This window comes from Heterocephalus glaber, unplaced genomic scaffold (genome assembly GCF_053883595.1).
Source record: "Heterocephalus glaber isolate CG9 unplaced genomic scaffold, H.glaber_assembly_v1.0 deba00001733, whole genome shotgun sequence".
In the NCBI taxonomy this organism is placed as follows: Eukaryota; Metazoa; Chordata; class Mammalia; order Rodentia; family Bathyergidae; genus Heterocephalus; species Heterocephalus glaber.
This window is the reverse complement of record NW_028258444.1, coordinates 5,251,918-5,278,411: the sequence shown is the minus strand read 5'-3', so window position 1 is coordinate 5,278,411 and position 26,494 is coordinate 5,251,918. Positions and strand designations below refer to the sequence as shown.

At 42.3% G+C, this 26,494-nt stretch overlaps 1 protein-coding gene and 1 long non-coding RNA gene across 12 annotated transcripts in view; one reads left to right on the top strand and one right to left on the bottom strand.

Annotated features, from left to right (window-relative positions):
• The window catches only part of Bicd1 (BICD cargo adaptor 1), a 220,662-nt gene extending 197,425 nt beyond the window's left edge, over positions 1–23,237 (bottom strand). For 2 of the 8 annotated variants that reach the window (XM_004855023.4, XM_004855022.4), the window contains exon 1: positions 22,844–23,236. In XM_004855023.4, coding sequence (XP_004855080.1) covers positions 22,844–23,056 — 213 coding nt within the window. In that variant the 5' untranslated portion in view covers positions 23,057–23,236. Of the gene's footprint in view, positions 1–22,843 lie in introns of all 8 variants that reach the window. The other 6 variants (XM_021236545.2, XM_087200030.1, XM_021236547.2 and 3 more) reach the window with 6 other exon arrangements.
• On the top strand, positions 22,802–26,243 carry LOC147821472 (uncharacterized). Of its 4 annotated transcripts, XR_015446937.1 has the most exons (4): positions 22,802–22,982; positions 23,735–24,037; positions 24,161–24,265; positions 24,842–25,037. It is a non-coding gene; the product is annotated as an uncharacterized LOC147821472 (long non-coding RNA). The 4 variants fall into 4 exon arrangements; XR_015446936.1 differs by lacking the exon at positions 24,842–25,037 and adding an exon at positions 26,189–26,243 and having other exon boundaries at positions 23,735–24,265; XR_015446935.1 differs by having other exon boundaries at positions 23,735–24,265.
• Positions 26,244–26,494: the final 251 nt, after the last annotated feature.

The window sequence follows — 26,494 nt, the reverse complement described above, 5'->3', positions numbered from 1 at the left end:
TCGAGAATCTAACGAAAACATTAAACAGAAGTCATAAAAGAATATATACAATATCATTTTATTCGTGTAAACTACAAAACCAGACAGAAACTTGTAGAATTATAAAATTAAAATGAGAAAATCATAATGAGAAAATTATAGGTACCAGTTGCCTGGGGTGCAGAAAGTTGCAACGGATGTGGACACAAAGGGCAATTCTGGGGTGCTCATAAAACTCTAATTTCTTCTTCTCGATGGATGGGTACCTGAAGAATGACTTCATATTTCTTAAACTGTGCATCCAAATTTGTGTACCTTTTCTGTATGTACAGTGTATTTCACAGATTACAATATTTTTAGAGGGCCAGGGATTTAGCTCAGTGGTTTCTCTGCCTGCTGCATAAGCGCAAGAACCCGAGTTTGATCCCCGGTACCAAAAAAAAAACCAAAAAACAATATTTTTAGAAAGGTTGTACAGACAGACCTAAATGCTCTGGAAACTACGGGGGAGGCAAAAAAAAAAAAAGGGCAAAATATATACACAGGAGCTAATAGTGCTATGAAGTACACTGTGCTATGTAGTGTACTATAATAGTGCTATGTAGTACAGCAGGACGGGGGATGGTTTAGTGGCAAGAACTATTTCACAGTCTGTAGAATCAGTCCTCCACCAAGCACCCTCAGCACTGCAGCCCAGGCACTGCACACTGCAGGCAAGAAGCGACTGCAAACTGCTCCGGCAAGATCTCACTCCTGTACAACCTGAAGTCCCAGGCAGACACAATGTGGCAGTGTAAGGCTGAACAACTGAAGAAAGAATAAAGGAAGGAGGGAAGGAGAGAGAGAAAGGAAGGGAAAAGGCTGTTTACTTTTCAGGTGCTTCAAGAGAGACTATTTTTAATGATAAAGTGCTTTTTAAAGACTTGGAAAAAACACCTAAGTCATCAAATACGGCCTGGTGAAGAATGCTACAAGAGTCAGTTATGCAGTGAAGGCTGTCCTGACGTGCTTGTTTGTTTGTTGTTTTCTTTGTGTGCTACTGGGGTTTGAACCCACGCAGCACTGAGGTCCTTCATTATTTTAAGACAAAATCTCACTAAGTTGCCCAGGCTGGCCTCAAATTAGTGATCCTCCTGCTCCAGCCTCCCATGTAGCAGGGATTACAGGTAATGTGCCTTTTTCACAGAAAAGGAATCAGGCCATAAAGAGCAATAACCATTTTTCATGTGAAGATTTTTTTTCTTGGACTGGGGACTGAACCCAGGGCCTCTGCAATGAGCCACATCCCCAGCCCCCTTCCTCCCTCCCTTTCCAGTTAGTATATTAGGTGGCAGTGTGTGGAACTGCCATATGCTATCATTTTTGATCTATAAAGATAGTAACTTTCTATGCTCCAACCTAAAACGCGACCCCAAAGTCAAAGCTGTGCCCTCTGCCCAACAAGTGTAAGAGCAGACAGTGTGTAGAGAGCGAAGAGACCCCTGTTTCCACTGTAGCTTTTCTTCCCTGTTTAAAAGGAATCCACTCTGCCATCTTTTGTACAACAAAATGGGAAACACTGCAAGGTCCTAAATTCGATCCCTGGTACCAAAAAAGAAAAGGGAAACACTGATGACATAAATACTTTTTAAAAGCAGTCCGTGGTTTAGCAACAGAAATTCGCTGCTTGCCTACCATGTGACAAACCTTGGAGAGACAGGAACAACAGAACAAGGACTTCTGACTCCTGACACTTACAAAGAAGGGGGAATAAAAAAACGCTAAGAAAACCCGCACGTCAGGATGCAGCAGCAAGTGCTCGTCAGGAAGTGTGTGAGGGAGTCCAGATCAGATTTCTCACTGGGCTTTGGGAGGACAGGAGCTTTCTTTGGCCATATTTTTCACACATTTTTAGCTTAATAACAAAACTACAACAGATCAGTCAGAGGAGGACATCAGAACAAAACAATCAAAAATAAAATCTAAATAAGCTGAATAATACAGTCCTGAATAATTCCATTTTTTTAACCTGGAGTTGGTGTCTTACAGAACAGGACTATGCTGAGACCTGTCTTGATGAAACTGTAAATCTGCATGTTAACATGCCAGATGGGGCACCTTATGTTCCCGGGAAAAAGCCAAATGCTCAGGGGGGTAAGTGCTCAGTCACAGGAAAAGGGACAATCAACTGTTGTCCCCTCAAAGGCTAAGAGATGACTGAGTGTGAGAGACTTTGACAGAATCAGAAGGTAAACAGTATAATGTTCTCCAGTATGGTTCCTTCCCGGGCCAAAGAAACATGTGTGATCTGAGGAAGATTTCAACTTCCCTGGAAAACTCTGAGTTTGCAATCACAGGAGGAAGGCACCATGTTCCTGCCATATGTACCATGTGGTTGGTGTGGTTATAAGTGTCTTTTTCTTCTTTTAGTTCTGGTTCCTTAAATGCCAAAACTACACGCACCTAAGTATGTAATGTGAACACTGTGAGAAATGAAAAGAGAAGTAACATTTAATTCCTCCAGAGAAACTAACACCCAACATTCTGGTTTTGCTTTGCTGATGTACTAGTTCTTATAAAGGTATAATCAAATAAGTAACTTGCTTAGCAAACACAGGATCCTCTCCTGGCTGTGGCACTTTCTTCAGTGGAAGCCCTGACACATGATGTGATGGGAAGGTGAAGGACATATACCTCAAAAACAACTGACAGAAGAATTTTACATGGTTATACAACACAAAAAAGTTGTTCAACCTTAAAAATTTTAAATAACACCGCATGCCATGTTTTACCTATTCAGTAAGATTTTTAATAAGAAAGCAAAAGATTTCTCTTTGCTGTATATGTAGGCCAGTAGCACTTGAGACAAGTAAAGTCCTGCATTTTTTCATAATTTACATTTCTAATCATATGTTGTTCCTTCAAACAATAACAGACTTCAAAAGGTCAGATCTGGGAAGATTTCCAAGAGGAAATGAAAGGGCCATGAAATGCTTCTTGGAAAACTGAGGACCATTTTGACTTGATTTGCCAACATTTCATGATGATATTGTATATCTTACCAAAAAGATAACATCATTTCTACCCTCAAATTAGACACTCAAAACTTACATTATCATTGTCACAGCTACTCTGTACTCAGTTATGTAGTCAAAATCAAAAGCTTATCAATAAAGATTTATTAAGTTTTCATAAAAAATAAAGTCATCATACTATAAAAATACTTGCTGGTCAACTGACCACTTGTGATTCCCATCTTACCTTTCTCCCAGAATCTGTTCTTTCTTACTGAATTATTCATTCAAGGGTGCTCAGCAAAAGCAGAGACAATGACAGAAATAATGGCAAGGATTGGCCACTGTCTCTGGATTCTCAGATTGGTAGGGTGTGGAAAGGAGTGTGCAGTATCATCTACACAGGACTTCAGGGGAAGTGGAATAAATAAAATGGAAGAGATTAACCTGAAGGGTGAGTGTAGCTGAGTGGTAGAGCATTTGCCCAGCATATGAGAGGTCTAGGTTTGATCCCAACCTCCCCCCGCCGAAACACACACACACACACACACACACACACACACACACAGAGGTTTACAAGAAACCATGCTTCCTATAGAGAAGGGCACCAGAGAAATAAATATCAAGTTTGGAGAACACAGTAGGAGAGAAGGAAGAAAACGGATATGTGGGGGACACACACACACACACACACACACACACAATGTTTCTACGAGAGTAAGAATTCAAAAACAGGAGAATAAAGGATATTCAAGTCTGTGTATAAAATTGTCACTTATAATCTTCTTTTACTAGATATAGGAAGAGGCTTATGTTTTTGTTGTTTTTAACTAACAAAAAATAACTATATATTTATGAAGCAAAATGTAATGTTTTGGTATACAGTAACATTGTGGAAAGCTAAATCAAACTGATTATATGTTCTGTTATCTTACATACTTCTTCCCTCTTTCAGTGTATGACAAACATTAAAAATGTACTGTCAGTAATTTTGAAATAGACCTCATATGGTTATTAACTGTAGTCACTGTGCTGTGCAAGAGATCGAAAAAGCTCATTCCTTCCATCTAACAGAAACTTATATTTATTACTGTAAAATACCAACAGAAAAATGTGGAACACATCATGAATTTATGTCATCCTTGCATAGGGGCCACCCTAATCATTCAGTTTTAGTGTGTGTGCTACCCAAGTGTTATGGCTTGTGTCTAAATGTACTTCCCAAAGCTTCATGCAGTCATAGGTGGGGTTTTTCAGAGGTGGCTGAATCTCGAGGGTGTGATGCTGGGATTAAGTGTGTGATGCTGAGATTAAGGATGGGGGATTACTAAATTAGTCCATTAATTGGTTTGGCATAGTTCTGGGTGTGGATAATGGGAAGGCCCACCCTGGGTGTGAGTGCTGCCCGCCCTAAGGGTGAGTAGCCTGGATAAAATATAAGGGACAGAAAGAGGGCTGCTGATGTCTCTTGCTACTTCTTTGCTACTTCACTGCTTTGCTGCCTTCTGCCAACCATGAACTGTTTCTCCTTTGTGATGCCCCTCTGCCATGCCACCCTGCCTTGGAGCCAGCCAATTATGAACTGAAACCTCTATAAACTTTGAGCCAAATAAACCTTTCCTCCTTTAACTTCGGGTGTCAGATATTTTTGTCTCAGCAACAAGAAAAGAAACTAAAACACCAAGCAAGCACAAGATGTTGCATTCTTGACTTTGGGACATTTTCTACATTATTACATCTGTATACAAGTCCTCTGCTATGGAAACAAAATCCACCTTCTTCCAAGCAAAGGAAGGCAGCAGAATAAGCAATTCACTAGATGCATAATTATAAACATTTAACGTTGTTTTGAAGATGAGAAAAGGAAAAGCTCTTATCTAAGAGATTTTCCATAATCTCAAGAAAGAATCCATCACATATTTTCAAGGGAGCACAGTGCTTCTTGGAATAAGCCCAGAGGATCCTACTGTTAAATTGAGACCCATGCAGGAAAGAAAATTACACCCTGCACAATGCCGAGGCAATGTGACACGGAGGTGGGGTGTTTATCCAGCAGGCACAGGCCCCTGCAGCACAGGGGCTCCTGCAGGCAGACTTAATTACAGCACAGCAAGCGAAGCCACCACAAAGACAGGCTACCGCGGCAGGGTAGCCCAGACCCCGCCAGGGGACACAGATGTTCTGCTGCTTCTCACCCGGGACCAGACCTGTTAGCAGACTCTGAAGATGGATCTACATCAAGAAGGTTTTTGCTACCAGCATTTTTAAAAAGCCCTGTGCCCACCATATGCTACAGTAAAAGTTATCCTTAATCTGAGAGTCAGTCCACGAGTGCTCACTGAGCCCTTGTAGTATGGTAGGCACGGGAGAAAGATCTAGAGCAGCGTATCATCTAGTTTAGGAACTTGGATTTAATTTAAGGGCTTTTTTAAAAAATCATGTTGCACACACAAAAATAAAGGAGGGGCCATAAAACCACTGCCCTACAAATGCTCAGTGACAATAATCAACACAATTGTACAGAAACAGAGGGAGTCACATAAGAAGCCTGGCCTTAGCCACACGGATGATGCACTGAAATCACTTTGGAGGCAAAGGTCACTGAGCCTTTATAGAGCCATCACCATAGCAACCATGTGGACTACAGCACAAAAGACATAATTAGCCCCAAATTATGAAGTGGTGACATGGTTGCCAAATAATAGCACTGAGTAAATTCTACCTTGTATAAAAATTTTAAAAAGAAAAATTAACTAGAAACTTACTAATGCAGAAACAAGCTATTACTGTTGCATTGTTTTATGAAACTAATATTACACATGCATTTCTGCATGTAAACCATACCTTCCCAGTCAATTTAAAGAATATGAAGTAGCTGAAACCACAAAAATTCTTCATTCGTGCATGTCCATGTACAGTAACAGCACATATGTAATTTAGAGTTAGTTTATAATTTCCCTATGACTTTCTTCCTTTTAAAATAAATTATTTATCTGAGTAATAAATTACTATAAGAAATATTTGAGAGTATCATGCTGAGTCACAGAGGATAAATAATTTGTTAATAAAATAACTAAAGTATAAAGGTTCACTCAGTAGTTCCTTTATTCATCTAGTGTCACCCTAGGTGCTTGTGATAAACGCTGAATGAAATACAAAGACTCTGGCAGGGAAAACAAACACAAACACCATCTAGACCAGTGGAACGTTATATGCCTCGGGTTTCTCAGGAAACAGACAGGGACACCTGCCAGCCAGCACTGAATGTGGACTTGGGGTAAGATTATATGCCAGCTGTTTCTGTATATTCTAGCTCCCTCATTCAACAGGAAACATCAGGGCCAGCCTGAGGGCACACACCTGTAATCCCAGCACTCCGGAAGGCTGAGGCAGGAGGATCTCAAGCTCCAGCTCAGCCTGGGCAACTTAGCAAGACCCTGTCTCAAAATAAAAAATAAAAAGGAACTGGGCATACAATTTAGTGTAAAGGCTCTTGGTTCAATCCCCAGTACAAAAAAGCAAGCAAGCAAGAAAGAAAGAAAGAAAGAAAGAAAGAAAGAAAGAAAGAAAGAAAGAAAGAAAGAAAGAAAGAAGAGAGAGAGAGAGAGAGAAAGGAAGGAAGGAAGGAAGAAAGAAAGAAAGGAAGGAAGGAAGGAAGGAAGGAAGGAAAGAAAGAAAGAAAGAAAGAAAGAAAGAAAGAAAGAAAGAAAGAAAGAAAAGCAAACACCAAACACCAGTCCTGTTGTTCCTGTTCAGTAAATGAAAAAATAGAGGCTTCAAGATATAAGGTAGAACTGAGAATGAAATTTGGTTCTCTTAATCCAAGTCTATGGCTCTTTGTTCTGTGCTGTGATCCTCCTTCAACATCTCCCCTTTCCCATTCTCCACTTGCCTTTCCCCTTCTTTTATTTCCTTAGAAATGCAGGACAGTGTTAGCATTTCAATCAGAAGTAAAAGCACAAGGTTCACAGGTAAGCAGGGAAGCACATGGAGGTCAGATCATGTGCCGAGATGGAATGGCAGCGACGGGGGAACTGGGGATTCATGCCCTTTCTAAAGGGAAAAATCCACCCAGCGCCAGCCCTCTGGTGCCATACAGGAATGCCAGTCCCGAGCTTCCTGAAATCTTCCCATTTTTGGAGAAAAGCCTTAAATCCAGACTTTTATATGACTCCTCTGAGAAAAGAAGAGCCCTAAATCAAGTGTTTCTTGATCTCTAGGACGGACTCTGGCCCTGGGACACCAGTCTGTGGGCTCCTCCCTGGTGTGGCATCCGTCACTGGAGCTTTCACCTGTGAGATTTACCCACCAGCACACATGGCAGAGCAGACCACAGGATCCGTGCAGGGGCACGATCGGGACTTGGTCTCATTCTGAAGTACAAGGAGACAGGCAGACTTAATGACAGTCACTGTGCTGAAAGCAATTTAGCCATCACCTCTTCCAAAGACCAGCAAGTGTCTGACTCACCTCCTTGACACCCCTGCCTGTTTGGCTTCTGCTCCAACACCCATGAGCTGACCTGAGGAATGCTCTGCTCGGGTCTGGGGAAGCCCTCCACTTGGGAAGTCTGGCCTACGTCCTTTATCTGCACCACTGGTCCCTGGATCAGACATGGAGAACACAATACTCCAAAGCGACAAGCCACCAGTCATCCTCACACTCTTTTTTTAATTTTTTTTCCCGGTACCAGGGATGGAACTCAGGACCTAACGCTTGAGAGGCAGGTGGCCACTGAGCTGTTTTCCCAGGCCCATCATCGCACTCTTAACTGGTCTCTGCCAATGCAGACAAAGACCACATCAGCTTCTCACACAGCCTGGCCTCACACCTGCCTCCCTGCCCCTCAGAGTCCACAGCATGCTCCCGCCATGCCAGAGTGTCAGCAAAGCCTTCCCGAGCTCCACCAGAGAAGGGGAGCTGTTACTTCTACCAGCCACAGGTCCCCATCTTCATGCTCCTAATCTAGAGTGCACATGTTGCTTCCTATAAATAATTATTTTAACTCTTTGGCTTAAAAACTTCTGACGTCCATTTTAGTAACAGAATGGGGTTGGTTTCACAAAATGTTAGAACAATAGGCCTGGCTGTTTTGTTTGACTTCATAGGAAGAAAATGACTTAACATTTTAGCTTTGTAATAGAAACAAAGAAATATGGCTACACATTCATGTGTATCATGAAATGCAGCCAATTTGAGTTCAGTAAATTATATCATGGAGCATTACAACAACAGAATGATGCTTGTTTTCTGTCAGGGTGATGAATCCTTTCCAAATTATATGTGTTTTGGCACACTCTTCTTTAATTCTTTTTTTTTTTTTTTTTTGGAGTACCAGAATTGGGATGCATAAGAATTTTTAAACAAATATGCAAAATACTATGTTATCCCTTCATTTTTACATCTCTTTATTATCTGATTTCTCCACATACATCTTTGCTCCTTACAAAAAACCCCGAAGAGGCATGTAAAGCCTGCAAGGTCAGCCACAGTGATCTTTTTAAAGCATTAATCAGACTTCTTCACTCCAGCGGCTGCCAGTCATGCTTAAAATAAAATGCAGACGTCTTGCCAGGCTCTCAGGCCTGCCTGCCACCCCTCACCACAGTCTCTCTCACATCTACCCCCTCTGCTCCAGCCACCCTGAATGCCCTGGGTGCCTGCAAGGGGTGCTCAGAAGATGTGACTGTGTCTTTGCACACACAGTGACTGAGGAAGGAGGCTGCTGCCGCCACAGAGGCCACAGGGGCAGCAATGCTAGAGCCACAGAGCCCCACAGCCAGGCACAGCCACATAGAGCCCCACACAGCACAGTGTAGCTCTGCACTACCAAGGTTTGTGGCACCCAGATGCCAACAGCACCTGTGCTGTTTTCACCAGTGCCCACTCACTGCCACTTCACAGTGTCTACATTTGCTGCGACTTTCAGGCAGGACAGATCTCTTCCTGCTTGTTCCTTCTCCTCACTGGGATTCAGCCCACCTGTCTCTCCCAAAGCCCAGGCCAGTCCCTGTTTCTAGCAGCCCTCTCCACTCGCACTTGCCAGTCTCCTAGTCCTTGCTTCATTTTCTTTGCACAAACTACTATGCAAAACTACTTATTTGCTTACTTTTTTGTGACTTTTTCCCTCACCAGTCTGTCAACACCCAGAAAGCAGAGTTTGGTACCCCTGGCACTAAGAATGCCTGGGGCCTAGCAGTTGCTCTACAATCAAGTGTGAAATGAAGTAATGTCTATGATCATTTTTCTTATTTAGGAGTAAAAATTCTTTTTAAAACCTTCAGTTTGAGAATACAATCAACTAACATCACCTCTGGTTATTTCTACGTTGTTTCCCTTTTTTGCGATACCGTTTTGTTGCTGCTGTTGTCATTTTAAGATGGGGTGTCCTCTGTTGCTCAGTCTGGCCTTCGCTTCCTGGCCTCAAGCGATACTCCCACTTCAGCCTCCCACAGAGCTGGGACAACAGGCGCATGCTAGCACACTCAGCTGCTCTGGAGTCGATTTAAAATCACACCACTTTCTGGATTTGGTGCCCCACGCCTGTAATCCCAGCAAATGGGGAGGCTGAGGCAGGTGGATCACAAGTTGGAGGCCAGCCTGAGCAATTTAGTGAGACCCTATCTCAAAATATAAGGGACTGGGAATGTAGCTCAGTGTAAGGACCTGGGTTTGGTCCCCAATATCACAAAAATATTAAAAATAAAATAAAATCAACTTTTACATGCCAAATTTAAAGTAGACTAAGTAACCATTTAACTCTTTCACGAAACGTGAAATGGGCTTTTTTCTAAGCACAGTCGTTAGGTGAACTTAGTGAATGAGCGATTTCTCCAGGGTCCTACAGCCAGTGAGCAGGGGCAGGGCTGCCTGAGGACACCGACACTGAGGGCACCGCAGGAGCTGGCATTTGACTCCAAGAGCAGCGACTCCCGAATCCACTGGAACAAACCCTGAGGGAAGAGCGCAGATTTTCAAGACCACGAAGAGTTCAAAAATAACAGATTTTTCAAAAAATCACCTGAGAGCACTAAATCAAAGTCAAAGCAGGCTATGAAGTGGGCTCAGAGACAAGTAATTAAGTGGAGATGTTTATGAAGACACCTAGGTTTCAAAATACGAATTTACAGAAATGTTTTACAGCAGTCTTTACTTAAATGTACGGCTGCCTGCTGAGGCCGTGTCAAGGAGGGAAGAGCACACTGGATTTCCTCTACGTGCCCCACATACACGATTAAATACCCCTCACCCAACAGTCTTCCCTGTGGTGAGTGGTACCTGGAAACGGGCAAATGGTTACCAGTGGTTTCTACGAGACTGCTGGACTCAAAGTTGTGTACATTTTTCTATCTTATAAAATTTTATATCTTATACAGACGGCTCGGTCACATTCTCAAGGTACTCAGCAATTCACACTTCCATTTCTCCACCCTTCCCAACGCTGAGATCAGTATTTAATATTTTTGTAAGTCAATGGGTAAAAAAGTAAAAACTCACTCTTATGTAATCTATACTCACTAACTACTAAGATTGGGCATCTTTTCACATACTTGGTTATTTGTAAATCCTTCTCTGTCCAGGCCCTTTTTTCATTTTTATTTTATTGTCATTTTCGATCAACTCATTACTACTTTGTATGTCAATTATACTGCATCATTTTTTCCAAGCTGTTATTTGTATTCTGCTTTTACTTATGATATCTGTCACCTTTTTCCAAAATATCTGTGTAACCGCATGACAGTCCTGTCTTTTGATTCTAAGTTTTATATCTTAGTTAGGAAGGTTTCCTCCATACTCATACTTAATAAATATTCTCAGGAATTTTCCCTTGACTGTAATTCATTCTTTAATGATTCACTAAATCCTTAGCATCCCAGTGTGAAGTTAATGAAAGAATCAGGGGAAAAAGCTGAGAAAACAAGGAGTGGAGGAGTAAGGAGAGATGGGAAGTTCCAGATATGGGTCAGGGGTCGGGGGCTGGGTTCTAGCCTCTGCTACGGCAGAGAGAGAGATGGGAAAAGTTTTAAACAGTGACACTAGCTTGCTAAACCTCTCCACTGTTAGTATTATGAAGGAAAAGGAAAACTTTTTTAAAAAATTTTTTTCTGGTGTTAGGGATGGAAGCCAGAGCCTGGCATACACTAGGCAAGCACTCTACCAGAAGCTATACCTTCAGTCTGAAGTCTCAAATATTTTTATTTGAAATTATAATTAAGGGCCGGGGATTTAGCTCAGTAGTTTCGCTGCCTGCTGTGCAAGTGCAAGGACCCGAGCTCAAACCCCGGTACAAAAAAAAAAAAAATGAAATTATACTTAAGCCATAAACATAAGGAGCAAAGTATTGGCTTAAAACCATATGAACACAAAACATACTAAGAATTTTTTTCTAAAAAGTAGGAAGAACAATTATACTTTTCGAAATACTAAAAATGAAATGCTTTAAAGTGATAAAAGGCAATTAATTTCCACTTAGTATTTCATTCAAGCCTTTTCCATAGACATTTTAAACATCATATGATTATCATATTTTCACATCTAAATAGTTAACAGGGAATTGTTAGAGAAATTCATTTTCCAATGTTATGTAAGAGGAAAACAGTCACAGAATTGTACGTAATAAGAAATTCCAGGTAATTGTTTAAGTTAGAAATATGCATGTGCTTGCTGCAATACCACAAAAAAGACTGTTGAATTAGAGGTTATATTTTTTAAAACTTTATGAAAAGCCCTTGAAAAATATTTTTCTCCAAAACTGACATCTTAAGAATCAGCTCACAGACCCTGGTAAGACTCACTTGGAGTACTGAGTTGTTTCACAGGAGTTGGACTCTTTGTTCACAAAAACACACATAGTCTAACAAACCAGAGCTAGACACCCAGACCCTCTTCCTAATGCTCTTTGGGGAGAAGTGAATAAGCCTATTGTTGTGGCTTGTATCTAGATGTTCCCCCAAAGCCTCATGCAGTCATGTGGTGGGGAGTTTCAAAGGAGGCTGGATTAGGGAGTGTGAATGTGGATTGAGGGTGTGATATTGAGGTTAAGGGTATAGACAATGAAAACCTCACCCTCAGTGTGGGTAGCAGCAACCAGTAGGGTGGTAGCCCGGATGGAATATAAAGGGAAAGAGGGAAGACAGGCAGCTGCTGCTGCTGCTTGCTGCTCTCTGCTTTCTGCCTGCCACACTATGAGCTGTTTCTCCTCTGTGATCCTTGTCTGCCATGCTACCCTGCCTTGGAGCCAGCCAACTATGGCCTGAAACCTCTACGAACTGTGAACTGAAGTAAACCTTTCCTCTTTTAATGTTGGGTATTGGGTATTTTGTCTCAGCAACAAGAAAAGTAAGTAAGAGACGTATGATCTGCCCTCCTTCAGACTGCTCACATCCTTGTAAGTGCTAGGAGTATCCCAAATCAAAGAGTCTGTGATAGCAAATACTTCAAAGGCAAGGCTCCCAAAGAAGAGCAAAATGAGAATAATTCCATCAGCTATCAAGAAGTGGCTGGGGCCGGGGATTTAGCTCAGTGGTTCTGCTGCCTGCCTCGCAAGTGCAAGGACCCGAGTTCGATCCCTCATACCAAAAAAAGAAGTTGCTGAAAGCTCTAACAGTAAGACCATGTGGTATTTATTTGCACAGAAAAAGACCAACAAATGAATAGAATAAAATGGACCAAATATACAAGGTGTAATCAGAACATATGGTATATGTTTAAATGTTTTAAATTTATTGCAGTAAAGACACATTGCTATTAATCCCCCTGAAAATACTTCCCATCACTTTGAACACACTTACCTCATTGTTCTTGCCACTTTCTTTAGTCCTCTTTCATGAGTGTCTGCCTTTATGAGGTGTAATCGAACACATGGTGAACACTGCTGCCAAAGGCATCCAGTGCAAAGGCAAGCATGTAAAAACATCACAGCTGTCCTCAGCCGCCTTATTCACCAGATCCGGCACCATGAGACCCCAGCTCCTCTCCAAAGTCCAAATAGCCGTGAAAGGGATTTTAAATCGACTCGGGACACAGAGGCACCAGACACCACAGCTTCAGAAAGTGGCAGGAATGAGGGGATAAGCAAGTCTGGTGGGAGGATTCTGAAGGAAATTAATGGCAACATGTCTTTTAATATAGTACATTTTTTAATTTAAATATTCACTATGTTTTTATCATATCCCATAGACATGCATATGGAGAAACCTGATTTATGACAAAGCAGATGTTGAAGATTAATGGGGGAAAGAGATTTCTGTTCAGTAACTGGTGATATTAAGATAACTGGCTATCCACTTTTATGAGAGGGAAATTGTAGGGGAAATTTATGGGAAGAAAACTAAATTAGATTTCTACCTCACACCAAATACATAAAATAATTCTAGAAAGAATTAAAGATTTAAATATAAAAGGCAAACCATAAGATATTCAGAAGGTAGCATGAATAAATGTTTCCATGACCTCATAGTAGGAAAGGTCTTCTTAAAAACCAAAAACACAAATGTATAATAGATAATATGAGATAGGAAAAAAAGGTCCAAGGGGGAAGGGGAAGTGTGAGGGATAGGGGAAAGGAAAGAAGGGAAAGGAATAAATATGAGAAAAGGAAAAAATGGAAACAAAGTCTTTGTTAATAGGGAGGGGTAGAGGGGTTGAAGGGAGGGAAGGAAAATGGGGAAAAAAATAAGAACCAAGATATATCATGTAAAGGTACAAATTCCCAATGATGAATGTCATCATACTGCATACCTAAAATGTACCAATACACTTAATAAATAAATTAAAAACCAAAAACAATTTATAAGCACAAAAGAGTGATAAATCAGCTACATTATGTACTTCTCAGCCAGGCATGGCGGCGCAAGTCTAGCACTTGGGAGGCTGAGGCAGGACAACTGCTGTGAGTTCAGAGTCAGCCTGGGCAATACAATGAGTTCAAGGCCAGCCTGCACTACATAGTGAGACCCTGTCTCAAAAAAAAAACATCAACATGAAAAAATTACATACTTCTCTTCATTAAAGGACACCATAGAAAAATTGAAAAGATAAGGTACAGACTCAAAAAAGATATTTCCAAGATATATAATTGGAAAAGGGTTTAGTATGTATAATACTTAGAACTACACTCTTAGACATATGAAAATACAAACAACCCAATGGGAAAAACGGGCAAAACATGTAAAGTCATTTCAGAGAAGGGGACATAAATGCCTGGGTCCCTCAGCTTTTCATCACTGCAACAAATACCTCCAATAAACAACTAGGAAGAAGACAGGTTTATCTGGCTCACAATTTCAGAGGGTTCAGCCCATGGTCTGCTGGCTCCAGGGCAGAAACATCACACTGGAAGGGCCTGGCAGAGGGCAGCTGCTCACCCCCTGGTAGCCAGGAAGGAGAGACAGGGAGAGCCAAGGAACCAGGGCCGGGACTGGATGCAGCCTTCAAAGGTATACCTTGCAACCTGCTTATCCTAACTGGGCCACCTCCTCAGAGTCCTTCATCTATGCACTCCCCAGCGATGGCCACCCCACATGAGCTCAGCACCATGGGACCCAGGCACCTCTGGAAACCCCACCCCAGAACTGCCACACTGGGGACCAAGCCCACAGGACATGAGTCTGTGCAAAGGGCACATTTCATAGTTAAGCTATCATGATGCCCATAATCACTAGAGAAGATGGATAACCTCTTTTTCTTTTCTGTTTTTTGTCATTTGGGGTTTTTTTCTTTTCTTTTCTTTTTGTTTTTTGAGACAGGGTCTCCCTATGCAGCTCAGGCTGGCCTTGAATTCACTATGTAGCCCAGGGTGGCCTAAAACTTGCAGTAATTCTCCGGCCTCAGCCTCCTGAGTGCTGGGATTCCAGGTGTACACCACCATGCCTGGCTCTTTCTTTTCTTTTTCTTTTTGCTTAACCTCATTATTAATCATAACAATGAAAACTAAAGCTGCAATAAGACATACTTTCACATCTACTAGTGAGGAAAATATTCCTAAGTTACACAACACACAGTAGTGACCAGGATGTGTGATCAATGGCACCTTATTCCCTGTACACTTGTACATTTTGCAATCAGTTCTAACATGGTTAATATATACTATCATTATTATCATTATTACTATCTGTAATGATTCTTTAAGGTAAACCTTAAGGTTTCTTCAAAGCAGGTCTCTAGCCAGGCCTGGCAGACATGTCTCCAATCCCACAGTTCTCACTTTTCAATATTAGGAACCTGTGTCCGTTTTTTAAAAAGTCTATGATTCAAGAGAACACTATAATATTTCTTTTCTCTATTAGGTGATTTTTCCTCCTAGTCATATATTCTAGATTTTCAGCTTAAAGGCTCTGAGTGCACACCAGGCTGAGTAGGCAAGGGCAGTATCTCAGGGACAGAATACCACCCGGCATGGAGGAGGCCCTGGGTTCAAGCCTCAGCACTGGGAGAAAATGAACAAATGAAAACGGGATACTTTATGATCTGAAGGAGGAAAAAATGGTCATGCATGCCCGGTGATGGCATCTCCAGCTCAGCAAGAGAAGGCAGGTACAGACTGAGCACATCCTGTCTCCACTTGTCACCCACGGGAGGGCAACTCCAGGACTCCCACCGTCAGTGGAGACCCCATACCCACGCTGCAACACAGGCCTTTTTTGATTTCTGAACTGATGGCTAAGGGCTCTCCACTGCGGCATTCAACTCCACACAGTCTGCAGCGTGAGCACGGAACCAGGTCCCGGCATTCACAACCTTCTCTTCCAGACCCCGCCACACTGTGGAAGAAGCACTCCGCAGGAAACTGCTGCTGTTACTGTGTGCTTCCCATAAAAATAAACAGCTTTCATGTTTTCAATTCTACACTTAAAGGCAGAAATAGAGCAGTTAAATATTACATTTTAAAGTAGAGCCTGTTCTCCTTAAAATGTTTGAAAACAGTGTGTATCTCCAAAAGAACAACTGAAAGTAACCCAGAAGTGAAAGACCAATCCTTCAAAGAAATTCTTTTTAAATATTCTATTGGCACAAGCAACTGCAAACAGAATACAGCCAACAAGACAGACACAACAAAGAAGACAAATAGCTTTAAAAACAACAACAAAAAAAAAACCCAACTTTAAATGATTTTCTAGAATGGAAAATCAAGATCTGGGGAGAGACCTCAGTGTAGAGTGTTCTAGCATGCGTGGGGCCCTGGGTTGAGCCCCAGCACAAGGAAGGCAGGGAGGGAGGAGATGCATTCTAATTTAACATTTCCCTCTCTAATGCAAGTAATGTTTTAATGATATCTGTTGGTTTTCAGAAAGGTGCTATCGTGTCTTCATTTCCAGAAAAGAAAGGACAAGCTTTTAAAGACTGCACAATCAGGCAGCTCCAGCCTGTGTGTCTTGCTCAACACTGTATCTTCCCCAAGTGGCGCCCTGCCCAATCCAGTAGCCACGCAGTACAAATTTTTGAATGAGTAACTAAAACACAACAAGAGGGAATGGGCAGTCTACTGTGAAAAGAAAAACTCAGACTGCTCTATAATGTAAATAGCTGGCAATGCAGATTATAAAATACTAGACATTGTCATAAATGGTAAAATATACTGTGTGTGTGCATGCACACATACATGTGTATCCATATGTGTGAAAAGAAACATTCTGGAGGCCACAGACACAGACTGCTCTCAGTACAGCTATGCAGTTTCAAAATACAGTTTCACTGAAGAGTCCCAAAATCTCCAGATACACTCATGTTAAACTTTTATAGCTCCCATAAGTGTTCTTCTGAAAATCAAGCAAACCAAAAATCAAAATTAAACTTTAGACCCTTTTAAAAAATATTCCAAATATTTACAAGTCATCTAATACTGTAAAGTACCAAACGTTAAAGCAGAAAATGTTAACCATATTTAAAACGCTGTGGTCGACTGCAACAGAAAGGAGTAAAAATTAGAAACTTAAGAAATTACTAGGATGGGCCAGGGATTTAGCTCAGTGGTTTCGCCACCTGCTGCGCAAGCGCAAGGACCCGAATTCGATCCCCGGTACCAAAAAAAAAAAAGAAATTACTAGGAACACGTGAAATGACAAACTCAAACTCCAAACAAGAAGAAGCCTTGGAGACCGTTCTGTGTCTCCTTTCTGAGCCCTCCGCCAATAGGATTCTCAGCCGGTGGTTGGCTGGCTTCTCCTTTCTTGACAGGGAACTCATTGCTTTTTAAGGAGGCCTCTTCTTTCCATTACTGGACAATTATACTTGAGAGAAAGTTCTTCATTTTGATCCAAAAACTGAAACCTCATGACCCGGAGGATCCTGTTCTGCTCTATGAAGCCAAGTTCAAATGTGTCAATAAAGACAAAGTCAGTGAATCAGTTCAGTAACATAATAGGGAGATCAAAAAAGCAAAGCAAATCCAGAAGGAAGTGAAATCCAGGGGGAAAAGAAATATTAACCCACCACCCTCTAAGACTACCACCTTCTGAATGCCTTGGAGGCCCTCCAAGATGCTACACCCTCTGAGGTAGCATGAAAGCCACAGGGAAACGACAGTGCCTGTCCTTAAACCACTCAGCTTTGCGGCCTTGAGATGGGCCTCCACCTCTCTAAGGCCCATGTGGGCAACATCTACCTTTCCTCCTATAAGGATTCTTTTTGGTTTTTTGGTATGGTCATTTTGAGATTTCCTTTTCAGGGTATGAGGATTTTATTTTTAGGGAGCATGCGATAATATATTTGTGTTTTGTAAGGTCCTAAGTTTGTGATAAGTTGTTACAGAAGCAACAGGAAATGTATACAAGAATGCACTGTGATAATTATAAATCCCTCACGAGAACACTGGTGTCTACTCTTAGGAGCAGGGTACAAGGAATCGTTTGCTGTGGTTCTTTGCAGGCGTCACCTATAGAGAGGCAGTTTCCGTGCAGAAGTGTGGCCCAGCTGGAGGGAATTAACCCCTGGCAACCTCTAACCCAGTACTTTCTGCCTCTATGAACTTATCTATTTAGGTGTTTCATGGAAGTGGAGCCATATAGCATCTGTCCTTCTGTGTTTGGCTTGTTTACTTGGCATAATGTTTTTAAGTTTCTCCACGTTGTGATATGTATGGAAACTTTTTTTTCGGAGTAAAGATTTTTATAAAAAACGAGAAATGAGGCCTACAAGTCACCTAGGCCTCAGTCGGGCCTCATATAGAGTTTAATACTTAATTATTTTTACTGTTTTCTTCAAGGTATAAATGAGCAATAAATCTCCGAATTATTTTGAAAATTAAATGAGATAAGATACCAGGCCCCAAACACAACTATTGTTTCGTTTCCCCTCCCCGGCTCCTACCCCCAGGACGAGCTGTTGCTATGGCCTCCACTTTCCCAGCGGCTTCTCCTTCCGAGCCCATACGTCTCCGTCAGTGACACAGACCGTTCAACACCAAGAAGATGCAAAATCTTCACCTGCTTCTCTCTTTCAAAGCCACAACTACTGGCAGAACTTGCTGTGTAGAAACACCTTTACCACACGTATCAATATGCAAGTAATTACTACATTTCCAAATCTGGAATGCAATAGGCAAAACTACAAGCTCTTAAAAGGGATAAAAGGACAGGATATTTGTAAGCCAGCAATCCTGAAAAAAACCTTGAAAGTATGCTGGTTCACATACTCACATAAACATGGTGGAAGGAAGACTACAAAATCTGGCCACATGGCACCTGAGAAATGCCTTTTGCCAGAGACGAAAACGTGAAATGAAACAAAAAGGAGGAAAGCTCCAAATGTGAGCAACTGGATCAAAATAAAAGATGTGACTAAAAGTGATTTTTTGAAAGTATCGGTAAACCATTTCCAAAACTATAAACTGATAACTTAATTTTTGTTAGTTTCATTATAAATGTAAACATACCTTCTTTAAAAACACAAGAACTTAAAATAGTTTAGGTAAATCAACTGAGCATTAACTTTCTCATCATTTTCATTCAGCGATTAGAAAAGTAATCTGGGGGTTCCCCTCATAAGATTTTGTGACTTTGAATTTGCAGATATAAAATAAGCTGACAATCTGTCAGAGCATATGAGAACCTGTTTAAAGATGAATCCAGGGAATTTAAATGGCTTTCATCAGATCCCTAATCCAATCATCTCTAAAACTGTACTCGTAAATGTTCAGTTGTTGAATGATTTACAGTCCTGAAGAAGTTCCAAGAGGAAGAGCTGCTCAATGCCCCGGAAGTACTTCAGTGGCTGGTGCCTATACGAGGGGTCCAGGCTGAGAAAAGGAGTCTGAAAATGAGTTGAAGTGTATTAGTATCCTGCCTCTTTTGAGGACGTCACACAATGCTACCAGTAATGCTGAATCATTCCTTTTGAAGGTATCTCTTTAAAATTTGTGTTTAAATGTTAACCATTTGGAAGTAAGAGAAAAAATTTTAAATTTCAAATCTAGGGTATTTGATGGATGCATAGTCTTAGTTGTCAAGTTATTTTAGAATCATGACTGTCTTCAAACACTGTTTTGGCCTGAGTGACAGACACAAAGCCCTGATTTACGCACATCCCAAACACAAAATCAGCCAGGCTCTGACTGTAATTGGGCAGGTGGGCCCCTCAGCCCCAGAAGAGAGAGCATCATTTGTGAAATCATAAATCCACAGTCAAGGATTCTAGTGGACAAGATGCTTTGTCCAGCTGCCCAGAGGATAATAAAAAGAAGAACATTATCATGATGTAACAAGTCACTCTTTTTTCAGCTCCTTGGTGTTTTCAAGTGAGCAGTCACACAGCTAAGCAAAGGCAAAGCCCTCAATAGTATCGGACCAGCACAAAAAGCAACTGGGTCTAGGGAAGAAATAACTAGAAAAATATTAATGAGTTCTTCTATTGATTTTGCACATCTTCAGGCAACACTTCCCCCTGCATTCCTGTCATCACAGTACCCGGCCTTGGAAGGAGGTGGCAACCTTGCTGGGTGCTAATTCTGGCAAACAGAATGATCTCCAGGGACCAGCCATGTCACTCAGGCGGAAATTCCCAGGGTCCCTTTCGGATGTAGTGCAGTAAGTTTCTGTTGACACTACCATACATTGGTCCATTTATTTTTCAATGAATCATATTTGTTGAAAGAACCTCAAAATAAGCCAAATATTTCTCTTCTATTTGGCTTTCTAGTTATAATGTAAAAACATTTTTTACTATATATTCCTGATAACGAACAAAACTTTCTTTGAAGAATCAAAGCATTCACAAAATGGTTTTCAAAAATGGCTTCTACATGACATCATCAAAATACCTGTTTGCACAATTACTTTTCAAACAGCCACACTAAGCTCATTTAAGTAATACTCAAACTAAAAACACATAGGCATGTTTAAAGAACAAAAATAACAGGTCTTGCTATCAAATAACTAGATATAATGATTATTTTATTAGCATAAATACACTTATATACTTATATAAGCCAGTTTATTAAGAACTTTAAATTGAATTTTACTTATGTTAAATGTAACTGAAAATATATACAGATTCAATGCTATTTGCTAAAAATAATCCTGATAGATTTTTGTCAAGCTCCTGCTATACAGAATAAAACTGCTCTAAAATTTTATAGAAAAATGTATATAATTAGTATCTGTATTATTCTGTATTAGGAAACCACAAGCATTTTTTCTCATTACTGTAGATGAAACTAATACAAGTAGTCACTTCATACATCCTAATTTTCTTAGTCTTTTTCTGACACCAACCAATACTGACTAGTGAATACTTGATCCAGCAGAAATCGATTCTTCCACAAAATACTTATTGCACATCTACTATGTGCTAAGCTACTGCTAAAGACTTAGGATTTGATGTGCACTAAGATTCCTTCAGGTTCATTATATTAAGTGAAATAATCCAAGCACAGAAAGACAAAGACCTCATGATTTCCTTCAGATGGGAAATCAAAAAGTTATTCTCATAGGAGTAGAGAGTACAATGGATGGTAGTTACCAGAAGCTGGGGCAATTAGGGGCAGGGGAAGTCGGGAAGATGTTGGTCAAAACATACATAATCATAGGTAGATGGTAAGAATACATTTAAGAGAGCTATTATATAGCATGGTGACTATGGTTAATGACAATAGATTGCATTTTTGAAAAATGCAGAGAGTGGGTCACAAAAATGCTAACCATGTGAGATAAAACATTTGTTAATTAGCTAGAGTTAACCATTTCCTAATGTATATACCTCAAAATATCATGTTGTACACAATACATATATACAATTTTATCTAAGTTTAGGTAAAATAAATAAATAGCTAAGTGATTCCTTGCCTGAAAAGCCCATGGTCTGTTAAAGGCAAAAGACAGCCACATTAAGGTTTACTGTGTAGGGATATGCAACAACACTGAAGATCCCCGCAAGGGCCCTTTAAACCAAGCAGGAAGGCCAGCCACATCTCACTAGAGAAAAACTCCCCTCCTTTACTAAGGAGATGATGGCCTAGTCCTGTCTGGTCTGCACTTCACCTTGGCAAAGCACTGTTGAGAGGTGAAGACAACACCAAAATATCTCTGAGAATTACAAGCATCTTCTGATTCCTTCCTCCTCCACCAGGTAGCATCACAGCATTTAAACACGTCAGCCCAAGACCTAATATGAGCCAGAAAATATAAACAAGTCCAGCTGTTGTTCAGACCAGACACAGACACAGCAAGAAAAGCATCGTCTAGAAATTTACAGCCTAATGCACAAAAATTGTATTTCTGGTTGGATTTTTAACCATACTACATTTATTTTTTTTTCTTATTTAGCCAAGTGAATAAAAATACGATATCTGAAAGTATAAATGCTTACCACATTACATACTGAAGTAGAAGACATGATTGGACATGTCATAAATCATGTCTTTTAATTGTAATGTCACAAAACAAAACCTACCCTTCCACTAAAACAAAGTTACATTATTAAAAAAATTTTTTGATATTATATGCCGAACATCTAAAATGCCACAATGCACCTAAAGGTAAAGGCTTGCTACACAGAAATGCAGTGTGTTTGTACACTTGTTTACTTGCCCCTCCAGCGCCAAAAGAATGAGTTAAAAACAGAGTGCCCTAAACAATACGTAGGGAGATCAAAGCTGTCCTCCAGTTCATTAGTCAGCCAAATACCAAGAGACTAAAGAGGACAAATGTTATACATGGCCCATTTGTGATATTCTGATTTGGTAAATACAGGCGTTTCATCTGGAGAGCCTCCTCTGAAATTCTGGCTACCCACATCTCTGCCATACACCATCCTTGCAGACCTCTGGGAGGGGGTTCCACGGTCCTTGGTCAGGATGATTTCCTAGGGTTTGGGCTCCGAGGTGAGCCCAAGGCAGATCACCCAGCAAAGTTGTTTTTGCTGCTACAGCCCAAGGACAAGAATGACCAAACCCGAGGAGAACCAAGCCTGCCAGCCTTTGTCAGCTCGGATTGGCAAGTTCTCCTAAGATGAGTCTCCTGTCACCCAAGAATGGTTACATTCAGCAGAAAGCTGAGGTATCACTGATCCTATGCCCTGGAATTGCGGTTCCCCGGGCACAAACCTACTCATCAGCTCTGCGGGTCATGGGATTATCGCTGAAACCTGGATTCAAAATGACAGCAGTTCGGGGAAGTTTGATTTATTCCTCCAAGCCAGTTCAATGCCACCCTGGGGCACCGGTACTTGAGGACTGAGGCTGTCCCTCCCCCATGGGCTCCCCAAGCCAGCAGCACCTCCCAAATTCCTGCTTACACCTTCATTTCTTGGGCACTTTTTCCCTCGAGGAGAAAACAATGGACTTCTCAGTCTTATCAACAAAGGGCCCTAAGATGCAGCCCCTCCGATCGCATCCCTTCCGACCGTGGACCCAGCGGGCCGGGTCGGCCGCGACTCACCTCGCGGAGCTGCTCCAGCTCCTGCTTGAGGCTGTCGTACTCGGCCTCCAGCTCTTCATACTGCTGCTTGAGAGTCAGCTTCTCCTCCAGCACCACCAGCCCGTACTCGGCAGCCTGGATCTTCTCGTGGGTGGTCTCGGTGAGCTCGCGGGTCAGCCGCTCGATCTCCGTCTTGTAGTGATCCACGCTCTGCAGCAGCTCCTCTGCGGCCATAGCCCCGGCGGGCGGGCGGCGGGGCAGGCACGGGCGCGGATGAGGCTAGGCGGGGGGCCCGGCTGCGGGGCGCGGCATGGCCCAGCGTGCGAGCGTGCGGGGATCAGGAGCGAGGCCCCGGCGCGCGGTGCCCACCCGCCGCGCCACCTGCGCCGCCGCCGCCGCCGCGATCCTGCTGCAGTCGCCGTGCAGCCTGCGCCCGACCCGGCGCGGCCCGCGGGGGGCAGGAGCGGATGCGGTCGGCGGGGGAGGGGCGGGCCCGACGGAAGCTACCGGCGCCGCTGGCTGCACTGCCAGCTTCCCCTGCTGCGGCCCCAGCGTGGACGCCCCCACCCGGGATCTCTCGTCGCCGCGTGGGCCTGAGCTCGGAAATGTGCACCTTGTGCAGAGAAGAGCGCTCTAACACGATGGGTCTGGGGGTCCGCCGCCTGCTCGCCCCGGCTCGCTACACCCTCCTCGCGTTCTACACGCCACAGCTGGTGTTTCCTAAACCTTCCAGATGCGTCCCCCGACCCCCCGCCCTCCGGTTCCCAATGCGCCCCAGTCTAGCCTGGTCCACCTAATACTCTCCTCGAAGAACTTCACTGCCCCTCAGCACGGGCTTCGTTAAAAATTGCCTGCCCTCCCTCCCCCAAGCCCTGCTGTGCCCTGCTCATCATAAGGTCCATATCTACTCAGGAAAACTTCTCTGTGAGTCCTGTGCAGTGTGCACGCGTCTCCGTGGAAGCGCCTTCTTGTATGGGTTCCCAGGAAAGGAAAGCTGTTTGAAAGCCCCTATAAAAGGTAACAGGTCAGTCCACTGATTGGTTTGGCACCGCCCTAATCCCGGTAGCCTATATAGGAGTATAAAAGGCCTGCTAAGGTCCCTTGCTTGCTTTTCTATCTTCTGCCTGCCATGAACTGTTTCTCCTCTGCGGATCCTGTCTGCCACACTACCCTGCCTTGGAGCCAGCCGATTGTGGACTGAAATCTCTACAAACTGTGAGCCAAAATAAACCTTTCCTCCTTTAATTTTGGGTAACAGGTATTTTGTCTCAGCAATGAGAAAAGTAACTAAGACATAGAATATATAATCATCATCATCATCATCATCCTGTTTTACAGATGGAGAAACAAAGGCATGAAGAACTTATGTACCTTGCCCAAGGCCTTCAGCTGGGCAGTTGAAATGATGTTCAACTGTTAATACAACCTTCTTTCCTATGCCAGGTACTCCTCTTTTATCCCAATTCCTTCTACATCCTCCTCCATCCCAATGAATAACTAAAGTACAAATCATGTTTTCTACCAAGATGGTGTAGTGGACATAACAGTGGACTAGTAGTCATAAGATGAATTCATGGCTCCAGTGGCCATGGTACGGTCACCTAATCCCATCAGCTTCAGTGTTATCATCTGATGGGAATGGCAATAATTCTTCCATGAACTCACATGGTAGACATAAAAATCAAGTGTGAAGGTGGAAAGGAAAGATCACTGTAAGGTCCTATATTTTGAGTAACTCCAGTAACTTTTTATATCTGTGCTGCTGAGGGTTGTGAGGCCCTGCTGAGCCAAGGTTTAAAGGAGGGTGTTTATTCTGACACAGTTCAGGCAACATGTGTTGAGCAATGACTGTGTTCCTGCTAAGAGCTGCCCATACATATATCACTCAGTATTTCCAACAACTCTGTAATGGTCCCCAGGTAGATCCTACCCACCCTGCTCATGGAAGGCCTGCTAGCGGGTCATGCTGCTGTCCACCAACTATAGCCCAGAGACACAAGTGTTGGGGGTTTGTTACAGTGTGCAACCATGGCTGCATAGAGGATGAGAAAGATTACTCGGAGACAAGACTCAGTTCAGTCACCAAGAGGACCCAGAGGGGCTGCTACCTCAGCATAAGAGAGCTTCAGGGAAACAGCAGTGAGATGGCCTCTGAAGTTATTTATTTGTAACTCAAGGACATGAGAATAAAGATATAGAAGAAAAACATTTGCAACATATTGTACAGGAGTTTTGTTCAGGGGCCAGGGCCAGAGTGGGATGGTTTGTTGCATGATATATGTAGACCTAGTTTAGGCAATCTTATCAAGGCAATCTTATCAATGGCCAAAGCAAACATCTCTGAGAACAAACTTTTTAATTCTGCCAACTGCTATCCTGCACATTCTACTCTGAACTCTTAACCGTGCATTCCAGAGGCCTGGGAACTGTTGTTCCTTATCACACTCAAATGCAATTACAATGGTACCTCAGTTCACAACTTAATTCTCTCCACAATTCTGGTCACAAACCAAATTGGATGAGAACTGAATCAAATTCCACATAAGGTCAACATTGAACCTAAACATTGAATTTGATTCATTTCTCATCCAGTTTGGTTTGTGCAAAATCATGGAAAGAATTAAGTTCATGAACCAAGATACCACTGTGCTCCCTTGGCCAGCATCTCCCCTCAGGGGTGGACCCACATCTACATGGACACTGAGGGTCACAACCAGTGTTTCCAAAACGAGTGGCTCTACTACAGCCCACACCTTACCCTGGTAGCTCACTGAAGAAATAATGGGAACCGTTTCCTTGGGCTGGGGGCCATGTCCGGAGTTGGGACAGCCGGAGACGTCGCTAGCACGTTGATCAGATCTGGCTTCCCGCTTTCTGTGGGGTGAGATGAGGGAGTCTTAACTGTTGTGACAATTATTTTGGTTAAAGCTTTGCCTGCCTTCAGTCAGACCAAGAGAATAGAGAGACCTCAGTGAATAGAGACCTGGACTAGAGCCCTCCAAAACAGGTCCCAGTTCACACCACGAGAAATACAGGAAGGGACTTTAAGGCACAAGCAGTATGGAAGGAGCCAAGTGGAAGAAATGCTCTGGGGTTTTGTTGGTTTGTTCATTTGTTTTATACATCTCCAAACATCACCCTTGAAGCAGATTCTTCAAATAAAAATTGGAATGGACATTTAAGGAATTGCTAGACAGATCAGGAAATGGTAAGGGCCTGAGGGCAAGCATCCCGACTAAGCATATATAAGACTGAACACACAAGACCCCAAGAAAGACAGCTGGGAGGGTGAGTGTAGAATGGGAGATGGAAGACAGGATTCCCAGTATTCCCAACTGATTTCTGAAAACCAGTTTTTTATTTCAGGACCAGAAATTCGGTGGCTCATCTCCAAGACAAAAATAAAGAAATCCCAGATCTCTTTGATTTTTTTCATTTAGAATTCTAATGAGATGAGGAAAGGACAAAGAAAGCACGGTATCTATGCACAGTGGAGTACTGCTCAGCTGTGAAAAGGATAAGCTTGAGTCATTTGTAGGAAAATGGATGCACCTTGAAACTATAATGCTAAGTGAAGTAAATCAGACACAAAAAGATTAAATAGAACATGGTTTCTCTTAAATGAAAAACCCAAAGTATAAATAAATTAGAGACAAAAGAAACTTGATGAGA